The sequence below is a fragment of the Acomys minous genome (assembly GCF_964271855.1).
Source record: "Acomys minous genome assembly, chromosome: 3".
In the NCBI taxonomy this organism is placed as follows: Eukaryota; Metazoa; Chordata; class Mammalia; order Rodentia; family Muridae; genus Acomys; species Acomys minous.
Genome location: NC_140485.1, coordinates 131,246,100 through 131,265,019, shown reverse-complemented (window position 1 = coordinate 131,265,019; position 18,920 = coordinate 131,246,100). Strand labels below are relative to the sequence as shown.

General features: G+C 44.2%; 1 protein-coding gene across 2 annotated transcripts in view; it reads right to left on the bottom strand.

Moving 5' to 3' along the window:
* IYD (iodotyrosine deiodinase) overlaps window positions 1–18,920 on the bottom strand; it is a 141,428-nt gene that overhangs the window by 43,929 nt on the left and 78,579 nt on the right. The window contains exon 6 of one of the 2 annotated variants that reach the window (XM_084777828.1): window positions 15,127–15,176. The exons of the other annotated variant lie outside the window; for it this stretch is intronic. Coding sequence (XP_084633954.1) covers window positions 15,142–15,176 — 35 coding nt within the window. The 3' untranslated portion in view covers window positions 15,127–15,141. Of the gene's footprint in view, window positions 1–15,126; window positions 15,177–18,920 lie in introns of those variants that run through there. 2 annotated transcript variants of the gene reach the window in all.

The window sequence follows — 18,920 nt, the reverse complement described above, 5'->3', positions numbered from 1 at the left end:
GCCAGAACCAAGAGAAACTATCTATACAACCAAATTTCTTGGTTTCTTCAGCCAGAGCAAGCCTAGGTAGACAGGTATAATACAGGATATGTATGTATGTATGTGTATATATATGTACATACACACACACACACACACACACACACACACACACACACACACACATATTTTTTTTTTAAAAACAATTTAAAATTTTTATTTTATGTGCATTGGTGCTTTCCCTTCTTGTGTTTATGGGTGAAGGTGTCAGATCCCTTGGAACCGGAATTACAGACAGTTGTGAGCTGCCATGTGGGTGCTGAGAATTGAACCTGGGTCCTCTAGAAGAGCAGCCAGTGCTCTTAATGCTGAGCCACCTCTCCAGCCTAGTGATGGCCTTTTTGAACATGCTCAGTCTGCAAAGGCTGAATGCACTAGAAGGTGCGGTAGATATTAGTTCTGTCTGTGCCACATGGAGACTATGGACAACCAAAACAAAGCTAAGGGACCTCATTTACATAATGACAGTCTAAGTGTCAAAGGCACCAGGCTTCTGAGGGGAAGTTCATGACTGAGCAGGATTTTGAAGCCCTCATCTATAAAGAATTTCTGGAAGGAATGGCTCTTACCCCTTTAAAGTGTCCCCAGTAACTGAGTTCATGGACAGGTGGAAGCTGATGATGTTTTTCATCAGATCATTCACAAAGAAGATGTCAGCAAAATGGCACCAGATCTCAGTTCAGTTGGGTTTCCCATGTGGCAGTACCTCTGTCTTTTGACAACATTTCTGAATCTGACAATTAAGAATGCACTTCATTATCTTGTACTGCCAGGATGAGGCCATTTCCAAGTCTTAAACATCTTCCTTCCTTGCAGAATTTGTTCCTTGGACATTAGAAGAAATGCCCAGAAAATATAGACTTGGCAAAGATGTAATAGGCCAACTCCATGAGTGAGAAATGACATAAACCTTAACAATAAGAGGACACATAATCTGGTGCATTTCCATTGGTGAATAAGATTTCAGGAAACCATAGACTCCTCTGTTTAATAGAGTTACCATGTTAAGATGAAATCTCCAAGGACAAGATCATGGCCTAATTCTTAGCTTCTATAATGTTTATGCAAACAAAGGGAGGTCATGGAATTTATGTGTATTGTTATTGTTCTGATTGTATTTCAAACCAGTTCCCATATTAGGTCAGCACTGGACTTGGAGCAGCTTGGAAATACTTCCGCATGCCTGAAAATTTTCATACACTTCTACACAACCATGCTTCTGTAAAAGCACTGTTGCTTATGATTGTTTTCTGGGTTCACTCTGGTGGGCAGAGGGAGGAGGACAGGGTTTAACATTTAATCACTCCATACAAGGGAGTAATTTGGGAAGAATATTGCTAGACGGTTACACTTTAACGAAGTGTAAACACACATGTTTTACAGCCCAGAACCCAGACAACTGCTTACTGCACCGTGAGGAATTCTATACAGTAAATGAGCATAGGCTCACAAGCAGTTTCCTTTTTTTCCCCTTTAGCGACACAATGGTTGGCTTCTCCTACCCCTCCTTTTCTCCTCACTCCTTCCCTCTTTCCTCCATCCCTCCATTTTTAAAATCTCTTCCTTTTTTTCCATTTCTGTACATCTGGTCATTGATAGCCAGGGAGGATATAGAAGGAAGCAGGCAGGCCTCCTGGGGGGGGGAAGGGTTGTTACCTGGCAGCTGATCCGATGGATTGTCCTGTTGCATTTGCGAAGATCTGGAGTTGAGAAGACTAGTTCTATCCAGGAGGAAAAGCATGAGGGAAAGTCCTAGAATCTGAAATACACTAACTGTCCTAGCGTGCTTTGTGTGGCTGTAACTGATTATCTCAGAGTGGGCTCTTTATAAAGAACTGGGATTTATTCAGGTCACATTCTAGAGGCTGATAGGCTTAAGGTCAAGGAGCCATACCTAGTGAGGGCCTTTTTGATATAGCTGAGGCTAGGCAGCCCATTGTCTGCTAAGAGGGACACATAAGGATGGGTAGATGAATGGGCCACTCACACGATAACCCACGGAGTCATTGGTCCTTTAATCAGTGACTCAATCACTCAAAGGTCTCACCACCAAACACCATTACCAGATAACTTTGGGGAGTAAGCTTCCAAGACAAGATTTCTGGGCCACAAACATTCAAAGATATAATTGTATAAGGCCTACTGTCTTTTTGTCATGAGTTGCCTGTGTAAGAGTCATAGAAGCCGGACGGTGGTGGCACACGCCTTTAATCCCAGCACTCGGGAGGCAGAGGCAGGCGGATCGCTGTAAGAGGTCAGCCTGGTCTACAATGCGAGTCCAAGACAGTCAAGGCTACACAGAGAGACCCTGTGTTGGGAGAGAGAGAGAGAGAGAGAGAGAGAGAGAGAGAGAGAGAGAGAAAGAGAGAGAGAGAGAGAGACAGACAGACAGACAGACAGACAGACAGACAGGCAGACAGGCAGGCAGACATAGACATGCATGTATCTTTCTATAATGCCAGAGTTTGTTGCATAATAATAATTCACAGGCTATGTCATTTTCACTAGCTACAATTTACCAGACATTCCAAATTTTTTTTGATGGCTAGTTGTTGGCATCACAGGTTCTTTTATTCCCACCTTAATTGCTATTATTGACACTCATATTTCATACAATTATATAAATGTGTATGTATTGATACAGGTTACAAATTGGCTACTACAGGATTAGAGAGGCCACTGAGTTCAAAGATGCCTGATTGAAAGCAGAGGCAAGACAGCTGGTGGAGATGCAGAGAGAGTCCCTGAGGTGGTTAAACAGGTTAGTAAGGGGCCCATTAGAAGACTACTAAAGACTAGCCAAGCACATGGGCTAAGCTGCAGATCTAGAGAGGTGTAGGACTATCATTGAAATAAAGGTCTATTGGATGGATGGTTGGATGGTTAGATGGATGGATGGAGGGTGGATGGATGGATGAATGGACAGGCGGTTGTTTGAATAATCTACATCAAGCAGTTGGGACCATACTAAGCTGATCCCAAGCACAGTCAGATGGCCAGATGACAGGTTGGTAGGGCTGTTGACGTCAAAGTATTTGGTGTCCTTCTTTTTATGGGTCCATATGTGTAACTCTTCCTTGTCTGTTCAGTATGCTTATTAGACCAGGCTTTTCTGATATGGTTTTTAATGCACCCGTATGCCTATGTGTTTTCCATGTACTTCAATGGGTTTATAAGTGATAACTTTTTTAAAATCAATATAAATACATTATTTATTAGTCCATGCCTTGTGGTTTATATTAGACAGGTAGTTGTTTCTATATGTACCAATGAGATGCTGTACTGTGTCATCCTGTCTCCTTGTTTGATTTAAAATAGAACCAGTGTTTGCTTTGTAAAATGGAGACACTCAGGGCAAGGCACAAAGCCCAAAGCCTCCGTCCCACACAGCTTGGAGCAGCGCAGTAACAGAATAGCCGTGTCCTGACTTCAACACATTGTTTCACTTAACAGTCAGCCATGCTGTCTTTCCCCCAACGCCTCACAGAGACAAGCTTCCCTCTTTTTAAAAGCTCAAAACAATGCTGTGTGGGTGCATTGTCATTTGACTATCTAGTTCCCATTGCTGAATGCTCGTCTTGTCTTCCATTACAATAAATAATTGTCTGATCATTTCCTTGAGAAACATCCCTGGGAGAAAATTTGCTGGGGGCAGAATACCCTCACGCATCTTAAACCTACTGTGATGGGCACTGATGACTTGCTCGAGATTTACAAGTTCCCAAAGTGGACAGAGTCCTTTTCTTGGACCCCGAGTCTCTGAACACTGAATCATTTTTTGTCTTTGTTAATCTTTTCTGTAACGATTATTATTTTGTGTTCCTCTAGATTTGCTTCCTTAGATTACCAGAGATTAAACATCATTTCCTAAAGTTATTAGCTTTTTGTATTCTTCTTTTATAGCCTTGAGCATTTTGGGATTTTGCCTGGTTTGAAATAAGAATGTTGTCTTTTTATTGACGAATGGGAACTTTTTGTCTGCCAGATACACTGCTCATACTTTTTCTCAATATTATATTCATTTTTAAACACCACTTCTATCTTTTACTGTGCCTAGATCTTAAATTTTTATGAAGCCAATCCTGGAAGTATAAAACTTAAAAAAAAACTGACTTCATATTGTGCAACATTGCAGACTGTCACTGGTTTTATTTCTTGGATCTGCACTCTTTGCAATCCAACTTGGCTGTTTCTCCCATTGACGATGCTATCTGCTTCCTTGCAGGGACCACTCTTCTGCCAATGGAAAGAAAAAAGGTACACCATTCCATCCTCTTCTTTGAAACCCTCCTCTGTGTTTGAAAGAGCCAGACTGTCATATTGAGACGTAATATAGGGTGCCAGTATCAAGTATGGTGGCTACAGAAGATGTCATGGGCAAAGTCATCCAAGATGTCCAGCCCTTGGCCTACTTGGTGACTGACTGAGCAAGCCTCCTGGAGACAAGCCACACCTTGTCCAGATCAATGGAACCACCTGGACTGTCTAGAGAGTTGTCCACTAATCTCAACCCTCACAGCTTGAGTCCTCACGCTTAAGGGCAGCTTGCTCTGAGGCCATGAAGGACTATGTCACACATTTTCTTCTGCACAATTTTGCTTGGAGTTTAACTTTTGGTTAAATGCTTTAATGCAAATAAGCTTCATTGTCATGTACTGTGTGAAGTGGGCAGAGGGCCTTATGGATTTTTTGGTTTTTTGCTTTGTTTTGTTTTTTTGTTATATTCTGAATGTATAATGAATTTTTCCAACACTATTTTTTGAAGTTTCTTTTGCCACCCATTTGAAATGTCATGGTTCTCGTTAGCTACATTTTCATATGCTCAAGTGTTGTCTTTTAAGATGTTTCTAATATGTTCTGCTGATTTCTTTTCGTATTCATGCTCCAATTACACAGTCCCTAATTACTTAATTTTGGAGTACAACTTGTTGACTAGTGTTGTAGGGAATAGTGTTGGAAACTAGTAATTAGGATTCAGGGAGGCATACTGTCTTTAATCCCTTAGCATTCCTCATAGAATCTGCCCAGCTTTTGTGACATAGTAGTGATTACCAAATTTGTTATTTTGGAAGAGGAAACATTTAGTCTGCCAGTACAGTGGAAATGGTGGCATCCGCTACACTAGCAATCCATTGAGAACCTCCTGGTTCACAATTATCTCTTGTCCTCACGATCCTGTACGGTATAAGGCAAGCCACCGGAGACAGGAGAGAAAAGAGAAAGAATGCTAATACTCTCAGAGAGTTGGCTCGGAAATGGCGTGCGCAATTTGACTTTCCTAACAGTCCCGAGAGGTCAGTGATATCTTGCATCTATTTTTCAGAAGGGAATGTGAGGTATAAGAAAGATTAAGTAGCTACGGCCACATCCAACAGTAAGTGAAGGATTAAAATTCCATAGTATATGAACATGAAACCACACTTACAGAGCACCCTCAAGAAGTGCCCCTCAAGGCAAGGGGTGGTCTTCTCTGGAAAGAGAGGGTCATGAAAATTTCTGGCTTGTTTTCCTTTTTTTCCCCCTTGATACTTCCAATGCTCTCCAGATCTTCTGTAGGGTTTGCTTTCCCACTCTTGGCTTGGTCAGGGTTGCAGGCTGGAAGGAAGAGGGATTTCCCTGTGATGATCTTGCATTTGGCCATATTGGTTCCTATCCTGACTCATGTTTTCCCCCTATGAGTGTGTGTGATATGACGTGGTGTGGTGGTGGTGGTGGTGGTGTGTGGTGCTTGTATGTGTAAGTACACATGTGAATACAGGTGCATATGTGTGTGTAGGCCAGAGGACAACTTTAGGAGTCATTCCTCAGGTGCCATTCCTTCCCCCGACCCATCTTCAGTGATGGAATTATAGGCATGCACCATCACACCCCAGCTTTGTTTGTTTGTTTGCTGTTTTTGTTTTTAGCAACTTCTAAGAGAGGGACGTCTGACCCTGGTGTTTATAAAGCAAGAACTTTGCCAATGGAGACCTACAGACAGTTTCCATAGAAATCCACTGTCCCCGGCTGGACTGGAACCTAATGAATGAAGGAATGTTTCCCAGAGAAACATTCACTATTGTGTAGCTGACAGAGATGGTTAGAAGGTACAGAAATGCTCCTTGCCTATCCTGTTCTCTCCTGTGTGGATGAACGAGTGTGGATGTCAGTGCTTTCTGGCTACCTTTGCTTTATTGTGGTGGTAGAAAAGGGTTCGAATATGAGGCAAGGAATGAAGGAGGTAACTTTCAGTCCAATGCTAAAGCAGAGGCAACTTCTGAAAGCAGAGTAGTCAGAAAGGAACATTCATTTTGGCTGATCTAGGAAGAGAAGAGAGAAAAGAAAGTGGATAGACAAAACAAACAAACAAACAACAACAAAATAAATAGAATCAGTACAATGAGATTAAATTTGCCAGTACTTCCCCTAAGTAAAAAGCAGAGCAAGACATTCTTTGTTGATGAAGAATGCACAAGAAATTTAAAGGAAAGCAAAGAACAAAGGAAATAGAACACATGCTCTCCTGGAAGGATTACTGCCGCAGAATGGACCCGGCCACATCTTTTTGAGAAAGCAATCTGGCAAGATAAACACATCCTGAGTCTAAACTATTGACTCAGCAAGCACTTCTGTGTCTATAAATCTAGCCTACAGCCAAGAGAAGCCCAGGAAATACACACATGTATTTATAGCAGGAAAAGAGAGTGGAGAGCTGAAGTCCCATTAGTGGTGAAATGGAATAAAAAGTGGCATAATCAGGTCATTTAGGGCACAATGGAGAAGCAGAAATAATAACACACACACACACACAATACACATACACCATATACACATATGCACATACCACACACATATACCATATACACACCACATATACCACACACACACAGTCTGTATACACAGACCATACACACAGACCATATACACACATGCACACACATGTGCACACACACACACATAAACACGCAGGTATTGATTAGACTGGATCACACAGTTGAAGGCTGCACTGTCAATCCATGGCCACCTGCCTGCTAGAGAGCAGAAAACACAGCAGCTTTTATGTCCAAGGAGATTTGGAAGCCTCAGTATTCCCAGTCCAGGCTGAAGGATTGAAGCTTCCTGGAGAACTCCTGGTGAGCGTCCACAGTAAAGCCTGAAGAAGTGAGTCTGGCACTCACTCACGAGCAAGGCAGTAGCAACACACAAGCTTGCTCCCCAGTAACATTCTGGCACAGTTCCTCCCCCTAGCTTTGTTCCACTTGGCCCTTGGCAGACTGGATGATCCCATGCCTACTCAACTGCCGTCCTCTATCCATTGTTATCTGGAAATGAGCTGCATACACATAAGTGTGTCCTGCTAATGTCCTGGCTACCTCTCAACTAATCGACCTGGCAACCGAGATCAACCATTACACCAAGAGGCCATTATGGGATAGTATTCAGCTATTAAAGAACTGGGTGTTGAAGAACACAGATTAGGAATCAGATAAGCATGGTGTACATGTTTGAATTGTTTTGTTTTTGTTTTTGTTTTCGAGACAGGGTTTCTCTTGTAGTCTTAGCTGTCCTGGACTTGCTTTGTAGACCAGGCTGACCTTGAACTCATAGAGATCCAACTGCCTCTACTTCTCGAGTGCTGGGATTAAAGGTGTGCGCCACCATGGTGTATGTCTTTGCTGCTACCCTCATATTGCTAAGCTTTTGGAAACCAAGACTTAGAGTTTGAATTATGTATAGCCATAGTGCTAGTTATTCTCATCGATATGACAAAGTGCATGGGGAAAGCAACGTAAGGAAGGCTCACAATTGGAGGCTAACATCTGTCACAAAAGAAAGCACGCAGGCCAGAGAGAGCATCACTAGCTTTGGTCACAGGAGTTGGAGACAGCTCCCGTCCTCATCAGGAAATCCAGAAAGCTGAGTTCTGGGTCTCCCTTCAATGTTTGCTTTTTACTTAGTCCACACCTGAGTCCCAAGGACGGTACCCTCCTGTTGCAGGGAAGTCTTCCCTCTTCAGCTAAACATACTGGAAAAAGCAGGAAGGACACGCCTGGAGCTGTGTTTTCTAGGTGAGTCTAAATTACCTCAAGTTGATAATCAAGGTTAATCACCACAGCCACCAAAAGCTAAGCATGGCATAGACTTATTTTCATAGAGCGTTTGATGCAGGTACTGCTCAGTGAAAAATGACGGACAGACGCCAGTCATGAGAACTACCAGCATCCACACAATGGCTATCAGAGCCAACCACAGCTTTGTGCCGAGCAGCATACTAGGAAAACAGTTTCACTTAGAACCACACACTAAACAGAGGTGTTGCTTTCTCAAGTAAGTTCAGTGGTGCCTCTGGCAGTTCTTGGAAATTCAGGCAGACAAGATGTATTTATGATTAAAAGTGAGCTTTTGCTTATTTTTAAAGGATTTGAAAACTTGTAAGGAAGAACACCTGATGCTGGCTATAAAATTTTGAAAAAAAAGTGTCCTACCAATTACTAGGAAACAAACCGAACTGCACCCAAACCAATTAATAAGCAGAGGCTAGAGAGATAACTCAGCAGTTGGGAGCACACATATGTTGGGTTCACAGTTACTTGTAAGTCCAGATCTAGGGGATCACACAGTTTTTTCTGGCCCCCATAAGTACCAGCACACACATGCACATACCTGAAGACTGCACAGTCCCCCCCACACAGACATACATAATAAATAAAATAAACATAACTAAAAGATTAATTCATGAGCAGAGCATTGAGACAAAACTACAGCCTATTTATTTATTTATTTTAATATCTTAAAACAGGTTCTCACTATATGTAGCCTAGATTGCTCTTGAACTAATGATGATCCTCTTGCCTCAGCCTCCTGAGTAGTTGGGCGTATAGACCCATGACTGTACACATCTAAAAGGAAAGAAGAATATTCTTAAGCAAGACTGGAAGCCCAGAGACTAGAAATCAAAGAGAGTAAGTCCTAATCAGAGATATTTAACTGTACACTTAATAAACAAAGAGGAGGCCAGGAGAGGCGGCTCAGTGAGTAAGCATGTGCTTGCCGTGCACACGCAAGAACCTGAGTTTGAATCTTAAGCATCCACACAAGGAAGTTGGGCACAGCTGGATGTGCCTGTGACTCCAATACTGAGGCCAGTTGGGCACAGCTGGATGTGCCTGTGACTCCAATACTGAGGCTGGTAGACAGGCAGATCTGGGACCTCACTGGCCGGTCCACCCAGCCCAAACTTCAAGCTTTGGGTTCAGTCAGAGACCCCATTTTTAAAACAGATAAAGCAGAGAGATCAATATGGGAAGATGTCAATACCCTTCTTTGCCCCTCCCCCGCTCCCGCCATGTTCAGCAAGAGTGTGCACATCTGCACATTTGTGCACTTGTGCTACTCCCATCCACCCAACGTCGAAATAAACAATGGATCTGGAAACAGGTTTGCAAGGCAAGGAACAACGGCCAACAGGGTTGTGACAAATAAAGAGTTCTCAAGAAGCAATGAAAAAGAAAAATTCAAATAGAAAAATGACCAAAGAAGATAATTAGAAATTTCACAAAAGTAAAAGTAAATGGCTAAGACATGACAAAAATGTCTATTCATCTGGAGAATGAATGTAAGTTGCAATAACAGCAAATCATACAGATGACTCAGCAGAAACACTTATAAAAATATGGAAAAATAAGTAGGTAGCTACGAGGCTGTCTAAGTAGAGTGTGTAGCCTGATAGTGGAGTCATATTTCAAATGCAGATCTCACTGATGAATTCAGGAAGATTTTCCTAGCATGAAAGAGATGCTTACAGGAAGGGACTCAGAGCCTTAGCCAGGGAGAGGGAGAAAAGTTTTTTTCCAGTCATGACCCCTCCCATTGGCCTTGCTGAGTTTGTGGGGGTGTTTCAGTTCTGGGTTTCATTGGAAGATATGGCTGTGGTCCTCAAGGGAGGTTGACAGTGGAATCCAGGGCACACCCATGCAGAACAAACACACAGCTTTGAAAAGTGGTTCCTGTTAAAGTCATGAACCACAGAGGCCCACTGACGTGCAGGCTCTCAACGATTTTTCCCTCTATTTTTACTCTTTGGAAATTGGCTTCAGACTACTCTGAAAAGGGCATTTTTATGATCTGAAATAATCTGGTAGAGTAAATAGAGCAGTTTGGATGAATGATCTGAAAGAGTAAATAAAGTGGGTCATTTTCAAAGGCACCGTGGATATTTTAAACACATCCTAATCTTGGGCTGGCGAGATGGCTCAGCCATTAGGAGAGCTGGCTGTTCATGCAGAGGACCTAAATTCAGCCAGTCCCTCCATCAGGCGGCTTATCACCACTCACCTAGAGTTACAGAGACCACCTCTGAGTCACAGGTGTCAGCAGAGGGAAGGACTCAGGGTTTCTGAGACCAGTGATCATTTTCTCATGTAAATTACTTGAGGCAGCCGCCTTCTCTCAGTTCCATTCTGAAAAGTGACTCCAAAATGATATATTGCTTCTGTGCTAATACGATCTTCTGGGCTTACCAATTGGATGCCCAGCTCATTCATGATCAGGGTTTTCTATTTATCGGCTTCTTCTCTTTCCTGCTGATCCGAGACTATTCTCTACATTCATTCTACTCACTCTTTGGTACTAATGTGACACTTGATATTTTTGAAAGATTTATTTAATTAAAGGAATCATCAAAGCCAGGTGTGGTGACATCCCAGCACTGGGGGAGGCAGAGGCAGGAGGGTCTCTGTGAGCTCGAGGCCAGCCTGGTCTACAAAGCAAGTCCAGGACAGCCAAGGCTACACAGAGAAACCCTGTCTTGAAAAGCCAAAAGAAAAAGAGAAAGAAAAAGAAAAAATTCATGCCTGCGTGAGTTTATGAGTAGCACAGGAGACCAGAGTGGGTCAGAGGCCCTGGAGCAGCTTTGAGTTGCCTGATGTGTATGCTCGGAATTGGACCAGGGTCCTCAGCAAGAGCAGTAAGTGCTCTTAACTGCCTACTCATCTCTCCAGCCCCAAATAATAATTTTTTTACACCAAATTTTGTTTGTTTTGTTTGTTTGTTTTGTCTTTGAAACAGGGTCTTACTCTACAGCTCTGATATGCCTGGAACCTCCTGTGTAGACCACAGTGGCCTCTGAGTCACAACAGCGATGCCCCTGCCTCTACCTCCCTGCACTGGGCTTACAGGCTTACTCATCAGCTAACATCTTTTAGGTGTGGCTTTTCTTTTGAATTCAGGACCCTGGGTGAAGGCAGAGTGTGCCTGGCGGATCAGCTTAAGGGGAGGAGGAAAGTTGATTCTGACTCCAGTTTAAGCGTGTACAGTTTAAGCGTGTACAGTCGATCATAGGAGCTAGGGCCCAGTGGGTGGTGGTGCGAGCTAGCGGCATGGCTCGTAACTTCTCAGCAGACTGGGAAACAGAAAAGAGCTCAGCCCAGAAGTAGAGCAAGGGCTATTACTCTCCAGCCCTGCATCTATGGTCTTACATCTCCCAGCTGGGCACTGTCTCCAAAACGCTGCGCAGACCGTCCAGATGGGGACCAAGTGTTCAAACATAGAGAGAGGGGGTCATTTCTCATTCAAACCATATGGGAGAGGAAGTCAGAGGGGGCAATCTCTTAAGGGTAGCTGGCGTCACAGCTTTTTGTATGTCTCTATTCTTTGTATGCACACAGCTGCCGTCCCCATCCCCCGAAGGATGCCCTCTGTTCCTGGTTAGGTTTAAAGGCTAAGTTTTCTGTGCACAATCATCCCAGACCCCTCATGAGACAGCCTTGTGTTCAACGTTAATGTCTTCCACCGGAGCCCTCGCAGAGCACTGAAGCGGGTGGCTCGAGGCTTATTAAAATAGATTGCTGGGTGCTCCCAAGAGATTGCCATTTCTGGGTTGGGGAAAGGCCCTCAAATTTGCATTTCAAACAAGGTTCCAGGTGAAGAGAGCTGCTGAAGATCTGTGGCCCATATGTTGGCAGCTAAAGAAAGTAGCTGCTCATTCAATTGGTATTTATTTGATTCTGCCTCTGCACTACAGGATGTACAGGTGCTGGGAATAAAACAGTGGAGAGAGAAGTGGGCTGCATGCTGTAGCTGACAAGGTGGCTGCTAAGCCAAGAGTTGTATAAATATTTATCATGTTGATGAAAAGGACACTATTAGACACTATACCAGCAAATAGCAGGGAGGGTGACTCCCTGGCAAAATGATATTTCATTTGTGCTCTCTCTAGGGACTAGTTATATTTTTCGTTCATTCATTTGCATTCTCCATTAAAAGAAATATATTTCATGCTTTGAAAATGTTTTCAAGAAAGCCCCTAAAGCTCCAGACAGTGAGTGCACCCCCTTACTCGCTGCTCTCTTGAAATGGGTGGGTAATCTGGAGACAACAACTGCTTTTGCTTCGGAGTCAAGGAAGTGATGAGACGGTCTGTGGTGCTCTGTGTGTCCACGGAGAGGTGAGTTCTCCCCTCCTCCCTCTCTGCCTCTGCAGCCAAAGCCCAGGATCGGGATGGCTGAGTAGTTAGGCTTCTCAGTTCACAATGAGAAACCAGATTTGGGGCGGGGTGGGGGGAGGATGTGAGGGGAGGCTGAGAGGGGGCAAGGGGGGCATCTCAGGGGGTATACCCCATACAACTAGCATGGGGCTGCATTCCAAACCACACCCAGCAATTTCCTCAGGACAGCAGACGACAACAAGAAATGGTGAAAAGGCATGGCTATCCGGAGGCAGGATCAGTGAGAAGATAGGGCTCTTGGGAAAAGCATAGTCTGTGAGAACGCAGGTACGATGAATAGAAGATGTGTTCTGTGACCAGGAGGGACCCGTGAGACAATGTGGCCGTGAGAAGGTGGCACCAAGAAGCACTCTATCTTAAAATATGTGGGAAGAATTTTTAACACAGATGTGGTATTACTATTCAAACCATCTTTGAAGGAAGATGGTTATTTTCAGAATTACTTGGAGGAGAAAACATCTCTCTCATCTACTGAAGAACCGGGACATGCTGAAGTGAATGTTTATAATGTAGTTACCTCAGACTGCCCCTTGTCGCTAGGGTGAATCCTGTCGCTAACTTGGAAGCCCCCTTTCTGGTTCCCTCTTTCTACTTTCTACACTTACTTACAGTAAAAAAAAATTTTTTTTGATGGAATTCTGTGTTCCAGTTTTAATGTTCTGATCCTGAGGTAAATATATATATATATACAAAAAAATTATACACACGCACACACACACACACACACACACACACACACACATACACACACACCTGTAGCCAGACAGATAGCTACACAGAAAAAAATGGTTTTTAAAAAATACATTTTTATATATGTATACTATGGATAAAGTGTTTGTTTAGTTTTTGTCTTTCATGATTCCTTTTGAAGCAGGATTTTGATATGTTTTAAACAATTTTTGATATGATTTTTCTTCTCTCTTTCTCTCCCTCCTTCCCCCCCTCTCTACACACACACACACACACACACACACACACACACCTGTAATGTGAACACAAAATGAATGAACATTAATTTCTTGGGCTTCAAATAGGCCAGAGTCCAGCACACCTGCTAAGAACTTGGGATGAGATAGAGTAGAAGGTCACAACCTTCATGCCCCTGAGACAACAGACCCAAGCTTCTCGTTCTTGGCGTGACTGTTGGTGACCTGACCCCGGCCACACATAAAGTACCATTCAACAAAACCACGTGTGCCCCTTGTCCAAATACAATCAGTAGTCTTCAAAGGCCCAGGAAAAGCCCGGGCTAGAATTCAAACAGCCACATTTACTCAGGGCTTCCCCGTGGTCCATGTTGTTCCTCTTAGACAGTCTAAGCCCCCTTGGCAATCTGGGTTAATAATTAACTGGACTAAGTGACACTGATAAAAAAAAAATCCCCATATCCGGACTTGTGGTCCACTGACTGCTGCTCTTCAGAGGACATGTTTAATCCTACGGTGCATCCGGACCTTTGACTATCTTTATCTCAAAGTTTGAGTCACTGAGGTCTTTGTGAATTAAGGAGTAAATGCAGAAAGATTGTACCCATTTAAGGGACGGTGAAAGAGTTAGTAGACAGTACTGTAAATGGTTTATGGACTGAACCAAATTCATCAGGTGTGAATCCAAGCCCCACCCTCACCCACTGGAACCATTTGCCCTTCCCTTCTCTGTATGACACCTTGCCATAGGCACCTGGGGCAGGGGTGGGAAGTAACACAGAGCTGTCGTGCAGCCTTCATAAGCTCCAGAGAGTTCTAAAGCTGGGGCAATGATGCTCACAGTTGTCCCAAGCAGGGACGAGAGGGTTGGAAGTCTCTGTTTCATGTATCAGTTGTTGATTCCCTCCTCCCAGAAAGGACTACAGTATCTAGGCAACTAGCATTTCAGGACTCTGCAGGCTACACCGTATCAGCTGGGGCCAAGCACCCAACCTGTATCAGGGCATCTGGGCTCTTCCAGGGTAGAGCTCCAGAGAAAAAGGCATATATAGTCCCATCACACTGGAGAGTTGCTACCTGGTGCCTTCTGGGAGATGTGCAAATGAAAAGTCATGACCAATGGGTTCTTTAGGGGGGTGTCTTGCAGACAGCCCCACTGAGGACCTCTGGGTGCCATTCTCTGCTGTAGAAATGCCTCTGACACTGCTTGATTGCAATTCCCCTACATTTGGGTGTTTGCCCCTCTGGATCCTTTGTTTTGGGCCCCAGTCTTGGTGATCAACTCTTCAGGTTCGTCCAACACAAAACCCTGGTTCTAGCAAAAAAAACCCTCCTGTCCCAGGAGACATTTCAGTCCTGAATAAATGGGGTCACCCTAGAACATGTGGATCAAAGACAAATGGATGCACATTTATACTTTCACAGGAAGGTATTGTGTTGGCAAATGTTTAACAACTGCCTTCCCCCAAGTAAAGGTCTGATCTGTATTGCTGACAATTTCTGTGGTGTAAAAATTTCCACCACGGTCAATAGGTCACTGGACATGGATGGGGTAGGAGAGATGCTGACGGTCAGCTCTTCGGAGGTCGTGTGAGCAGGCTCCACCTGCCCCAGTACCATGACAAAAGTGGCTGTTCTGAGCATTCGTGAGATGAAGGTTTCAGACAGAAGTAGATTCTAAAGCTGGGTGGACTAGAAGGAAAGGGAGGAGCCTTCCAGGGAAGCAGCTGGAACAAAGAGCGGGAGAGGAAATGGGGAGAAAGGTCAAGGTGCCAAGACATTAGACAGCAGTTGTACACCCAGAGCCCCAGTTTACTCAGCTGCAAAATAGAGCTGCCATGAAGGACTCCATGAGAGGTATGTTATTTGGTACCTAGTAGGTACTAAAGTGGTAGACTTATCCTCAGAATGGAATTAAATAATTTCCCCACAGTGTTTCTATAGGAATATAATGATGAGTAGGGTTACAAAGACACACACACACATGCTTATATATGTGAACACTGGGGTTATATACACACACCTGGGACACGCATGTATACACACACACACACACACACACACACACATATACACATTCCTCATGAGACAAAGCGACATGGCCAGGCACAGGGAGTCATTTCATTCTCCTTGAATGTAGACAGATTCCATTAGAGAATGATGTCATTTCTGTTGGTTGTTCAAGGACATCTGAGAGATGAGACTTAGGAGAGAAACATCCTGCCCCAGCCTTTGAGGCTGCAAACAACAGCAGCAAGACCGGGAAAAGTGCTCACGTGAGGACTGGTTCCTTCCAGACTTACTGACTAAAAAGATTTTAGGCCGGTGTTTATCTTTCAGGAAATACCTGGGAAGTGGGAATAGTTCCGTATTCTGTCAAGGTGTGAGGCCACTTCAGAAACAAGAGAGTCTTTGAGGAGATGGCCTGATTGGGCAAAGGCATCTCAAGTGTGTCTTTTCTTCTTGAGGAGTCCCTGGGGAGACAGGAGTGCCTGGCTTGCTTGTTTCTCATGTAGCAACTCAGTCCGAAATGAAATGATGTGCCTGCAAACTCAAGTGCGTACCTGGCTTTGCTCCTCAGCTAGGCTGGACCACACCTTACTGCTAGCAACCAGCATGAGGAAGGCAATGAGAGGGCTGGGGAGATAGTTCAGTCGGGGAAGTGCTTGCCTTATGAGTCTGAGACCTGAGCTCTCTCCTCAGAAGCCGCAGTTTAACAACTAGGAATGGTTGCATGGTTGTAATCTCTGTGCCAGGGGAAGGAAGACACGTGGTCTCTGGGGCAGCCTGGCCTGCCAGCCAGGCCTACTTGGCAATGCCAAGCCAGAAAGAGATGGTTTGTAAAAAAAAAAAAAGTCGAGAGATGGCACTTGTACTTGAGGAATGACACGGGACGTTGACCTCTATCCTCCACACAGGAGTACATGCATGTACACACACATATGTGCCTTCATGTGAACATATAGACAAACAAACACACACACACACACACACACACACACACACACACACACACACACACTGGGAGAGAAGCCATAGCAATAACCTTATATTTACCTACGTGTCTACTTACATCACCTTGCCTGCCGTGGAGATTTCAGAGAGAGGCGGGACCAAGTCTTGTTTGCAATGAAGGAAGTGGAACTAATTGGAGTAGAAACTCTGCGTGGGGGGAACTGGAGGAGAGCGGTACTGCGGGGCTGGACCAGGTTCAGCCACCGTGTGGGAGGCCTGGGGAGAAGCTGGAAACGCTGGCAAGATGGAGATTCCTGCTCCATTTGTGCTACTCTGCTAAGACTGTTTAAAAATGAACCTGTTTTCTAGTGGAAACCTCTTCGCTCCAGTAAGGCGGGATAAGCGAACATTTGTGTACTTCAGTTGTTTAATGAGAACAACTGAGGACCTGATTTTGCTAATACTGTGGAAATAAGTGTGTGTGTGTGTGTGTGTGTGTGTGTGTGTGTGTGTGTGTGTACCCATCTGCTGTCATACAGAGACTGCCATGGCTTGGGACCTTAAAGTTAATAGAAATTAAGTCTAATATAGTACAAAGACTCTACATTGGTTAAATAATTTGTTTTATAGTTTAAAAAAAAGCAGATACTTGGCTTCTAGTGTTGGCATTGGCAAAGCCAGTGCATGCCAATCTGTGGTTCATAATTTCACATAAATATGGACTTGAGCTTTGTGTGGAAGGTCTTTCTATTGGGCATTCATACCTGCGAAGGTGGAAACACATGCCAAATTCACTTTTTGTTTTGTTTTCTGGGAGTTCGCAATTTAAGCTCCAATGAAAACTTGAAAGAGCATTAGGTTGTACTAAAATGAAAACTCAGTTGTAATTTTAAAGATATTTAAAAAAATATTTGCTTCCTGCACTGTTGGGTTGCCTTCACTGTTATTTTCAATCTTTTAATAAAAATGTATGTGCATAGATGCTTCACCTACAAGCATGTCTGTGTAACACGTGTGTACCTGGTACTCACAGAGGCCGGAAGAGCAAACTGGGTTACCTGGAACAGGAGTTAGAAATGATTGAGCTGCCTTGACTGTTGGGAGCTGAACATGGGTCCACCGCAAGAACAGGAAAGCTCTTCACTGCTGTCATTGTTCTGGCCCCTGCTTTCATTACTCTAAGGGTCGGGCTTTGAAGACAAAAGTGCAACAAGCTAGAGTCCCCAAAAGTCTCTAAACACTAGCTACCACACACACACACCATACATATATCCTGCCCCCCTCTCTCTCTGTCTGTTTCTGTATCTCTCTGTTTCTCTGTCTCTGTCTGTCTTTGTCTCTGTCTGTCTCTATCTCTGTCTCTGTCTCTGTCTCTCTGTCTCTGTCTCTGTCTCTGTCTCTGTCTCTGTCTCTGTCTCTGTATCTCTCTGCCTCTCTCTGTCTCTGTCCCTGTCTCTCTCTCTCTCTCTCTCTCTCTCTCTCTCTCTCACACACACACACACACACACACAAAACTTGTGATTTTAAATGGATCTAATCCAGATGGAAGGAAAAATAAAGGGCTTGGACTTACGGCAGCTTTACTGTCCAGACTTGGTGTGGTGAATGCCACAAGTGTGACTCTTTGAGACCCCTGTATTGTGGCAGCAAACATATGGGTGTGCCAGCCTTGGATTTTTTACCCCCTTACACTAGAACCAGTTTGATTAAACAAAACATTTAGTTCACTAACCATTCTTTGACCACTGACCACTGTTGGCTCTGAGCAAACCTCCGGGGGCAAGAACAGTGGGGCCTGCCTGGACATAAGGAAGTGCAGAGTGTGGTCGGACAATGGCAGCCTCACAGTGACACACAGATACTGCCTCCATCAATCACACTGAGGAAAGTATACTGAGAACAGATGAAAACAGAAATCCTCCTTGGAGGGAGAGGAGGGAGCTACATCGTCTTTCAGGGTAGATGGCATCTCTAGAGGCATGAGAAATGGAGGACATTCCAGACAAGGAGTAGCAAGAGCAAAGAGTGTTGACAGTACACATTATTCCAGCAATAACGGTGGTTGGGACACAACTGTGATGCTCCAGAGGCCAATGCTTCCGGCTGACAAAATATGTGTTCCAGTGCTGAAGGTAGGATGTGGGCAAGACCACCCACTCTTCCCAGTGAGTCAGTTCATTTGGAGGCTCTTGAAATGTTAGAAATCACCGCTTTCTGTTTGAGAGTAGTGAGTGGGTAGAGTTCATTGCTTGTAAACCTGAAAGGGCCTCTGTCTGTGTTCCTTATAAAGTAGGATCCTGTGGTGAGCCTGTTAGCTCCATTTGTGACCTGACACCGTCCTACTGCTCCAGGCTCACCCTCTACCACACACACTCTACTCTCTGTCCCAGATGCAGCTGCAGCACTAGAAATGGGGTCCTGTAGGAACGGATTCCCACAGTCGTAGGCTGAGGTTGTAGCCATTGATTTGGTGAGTACGTCCTTCTCCAATGCTGTTAGAAGAAGGCCCAGCAATA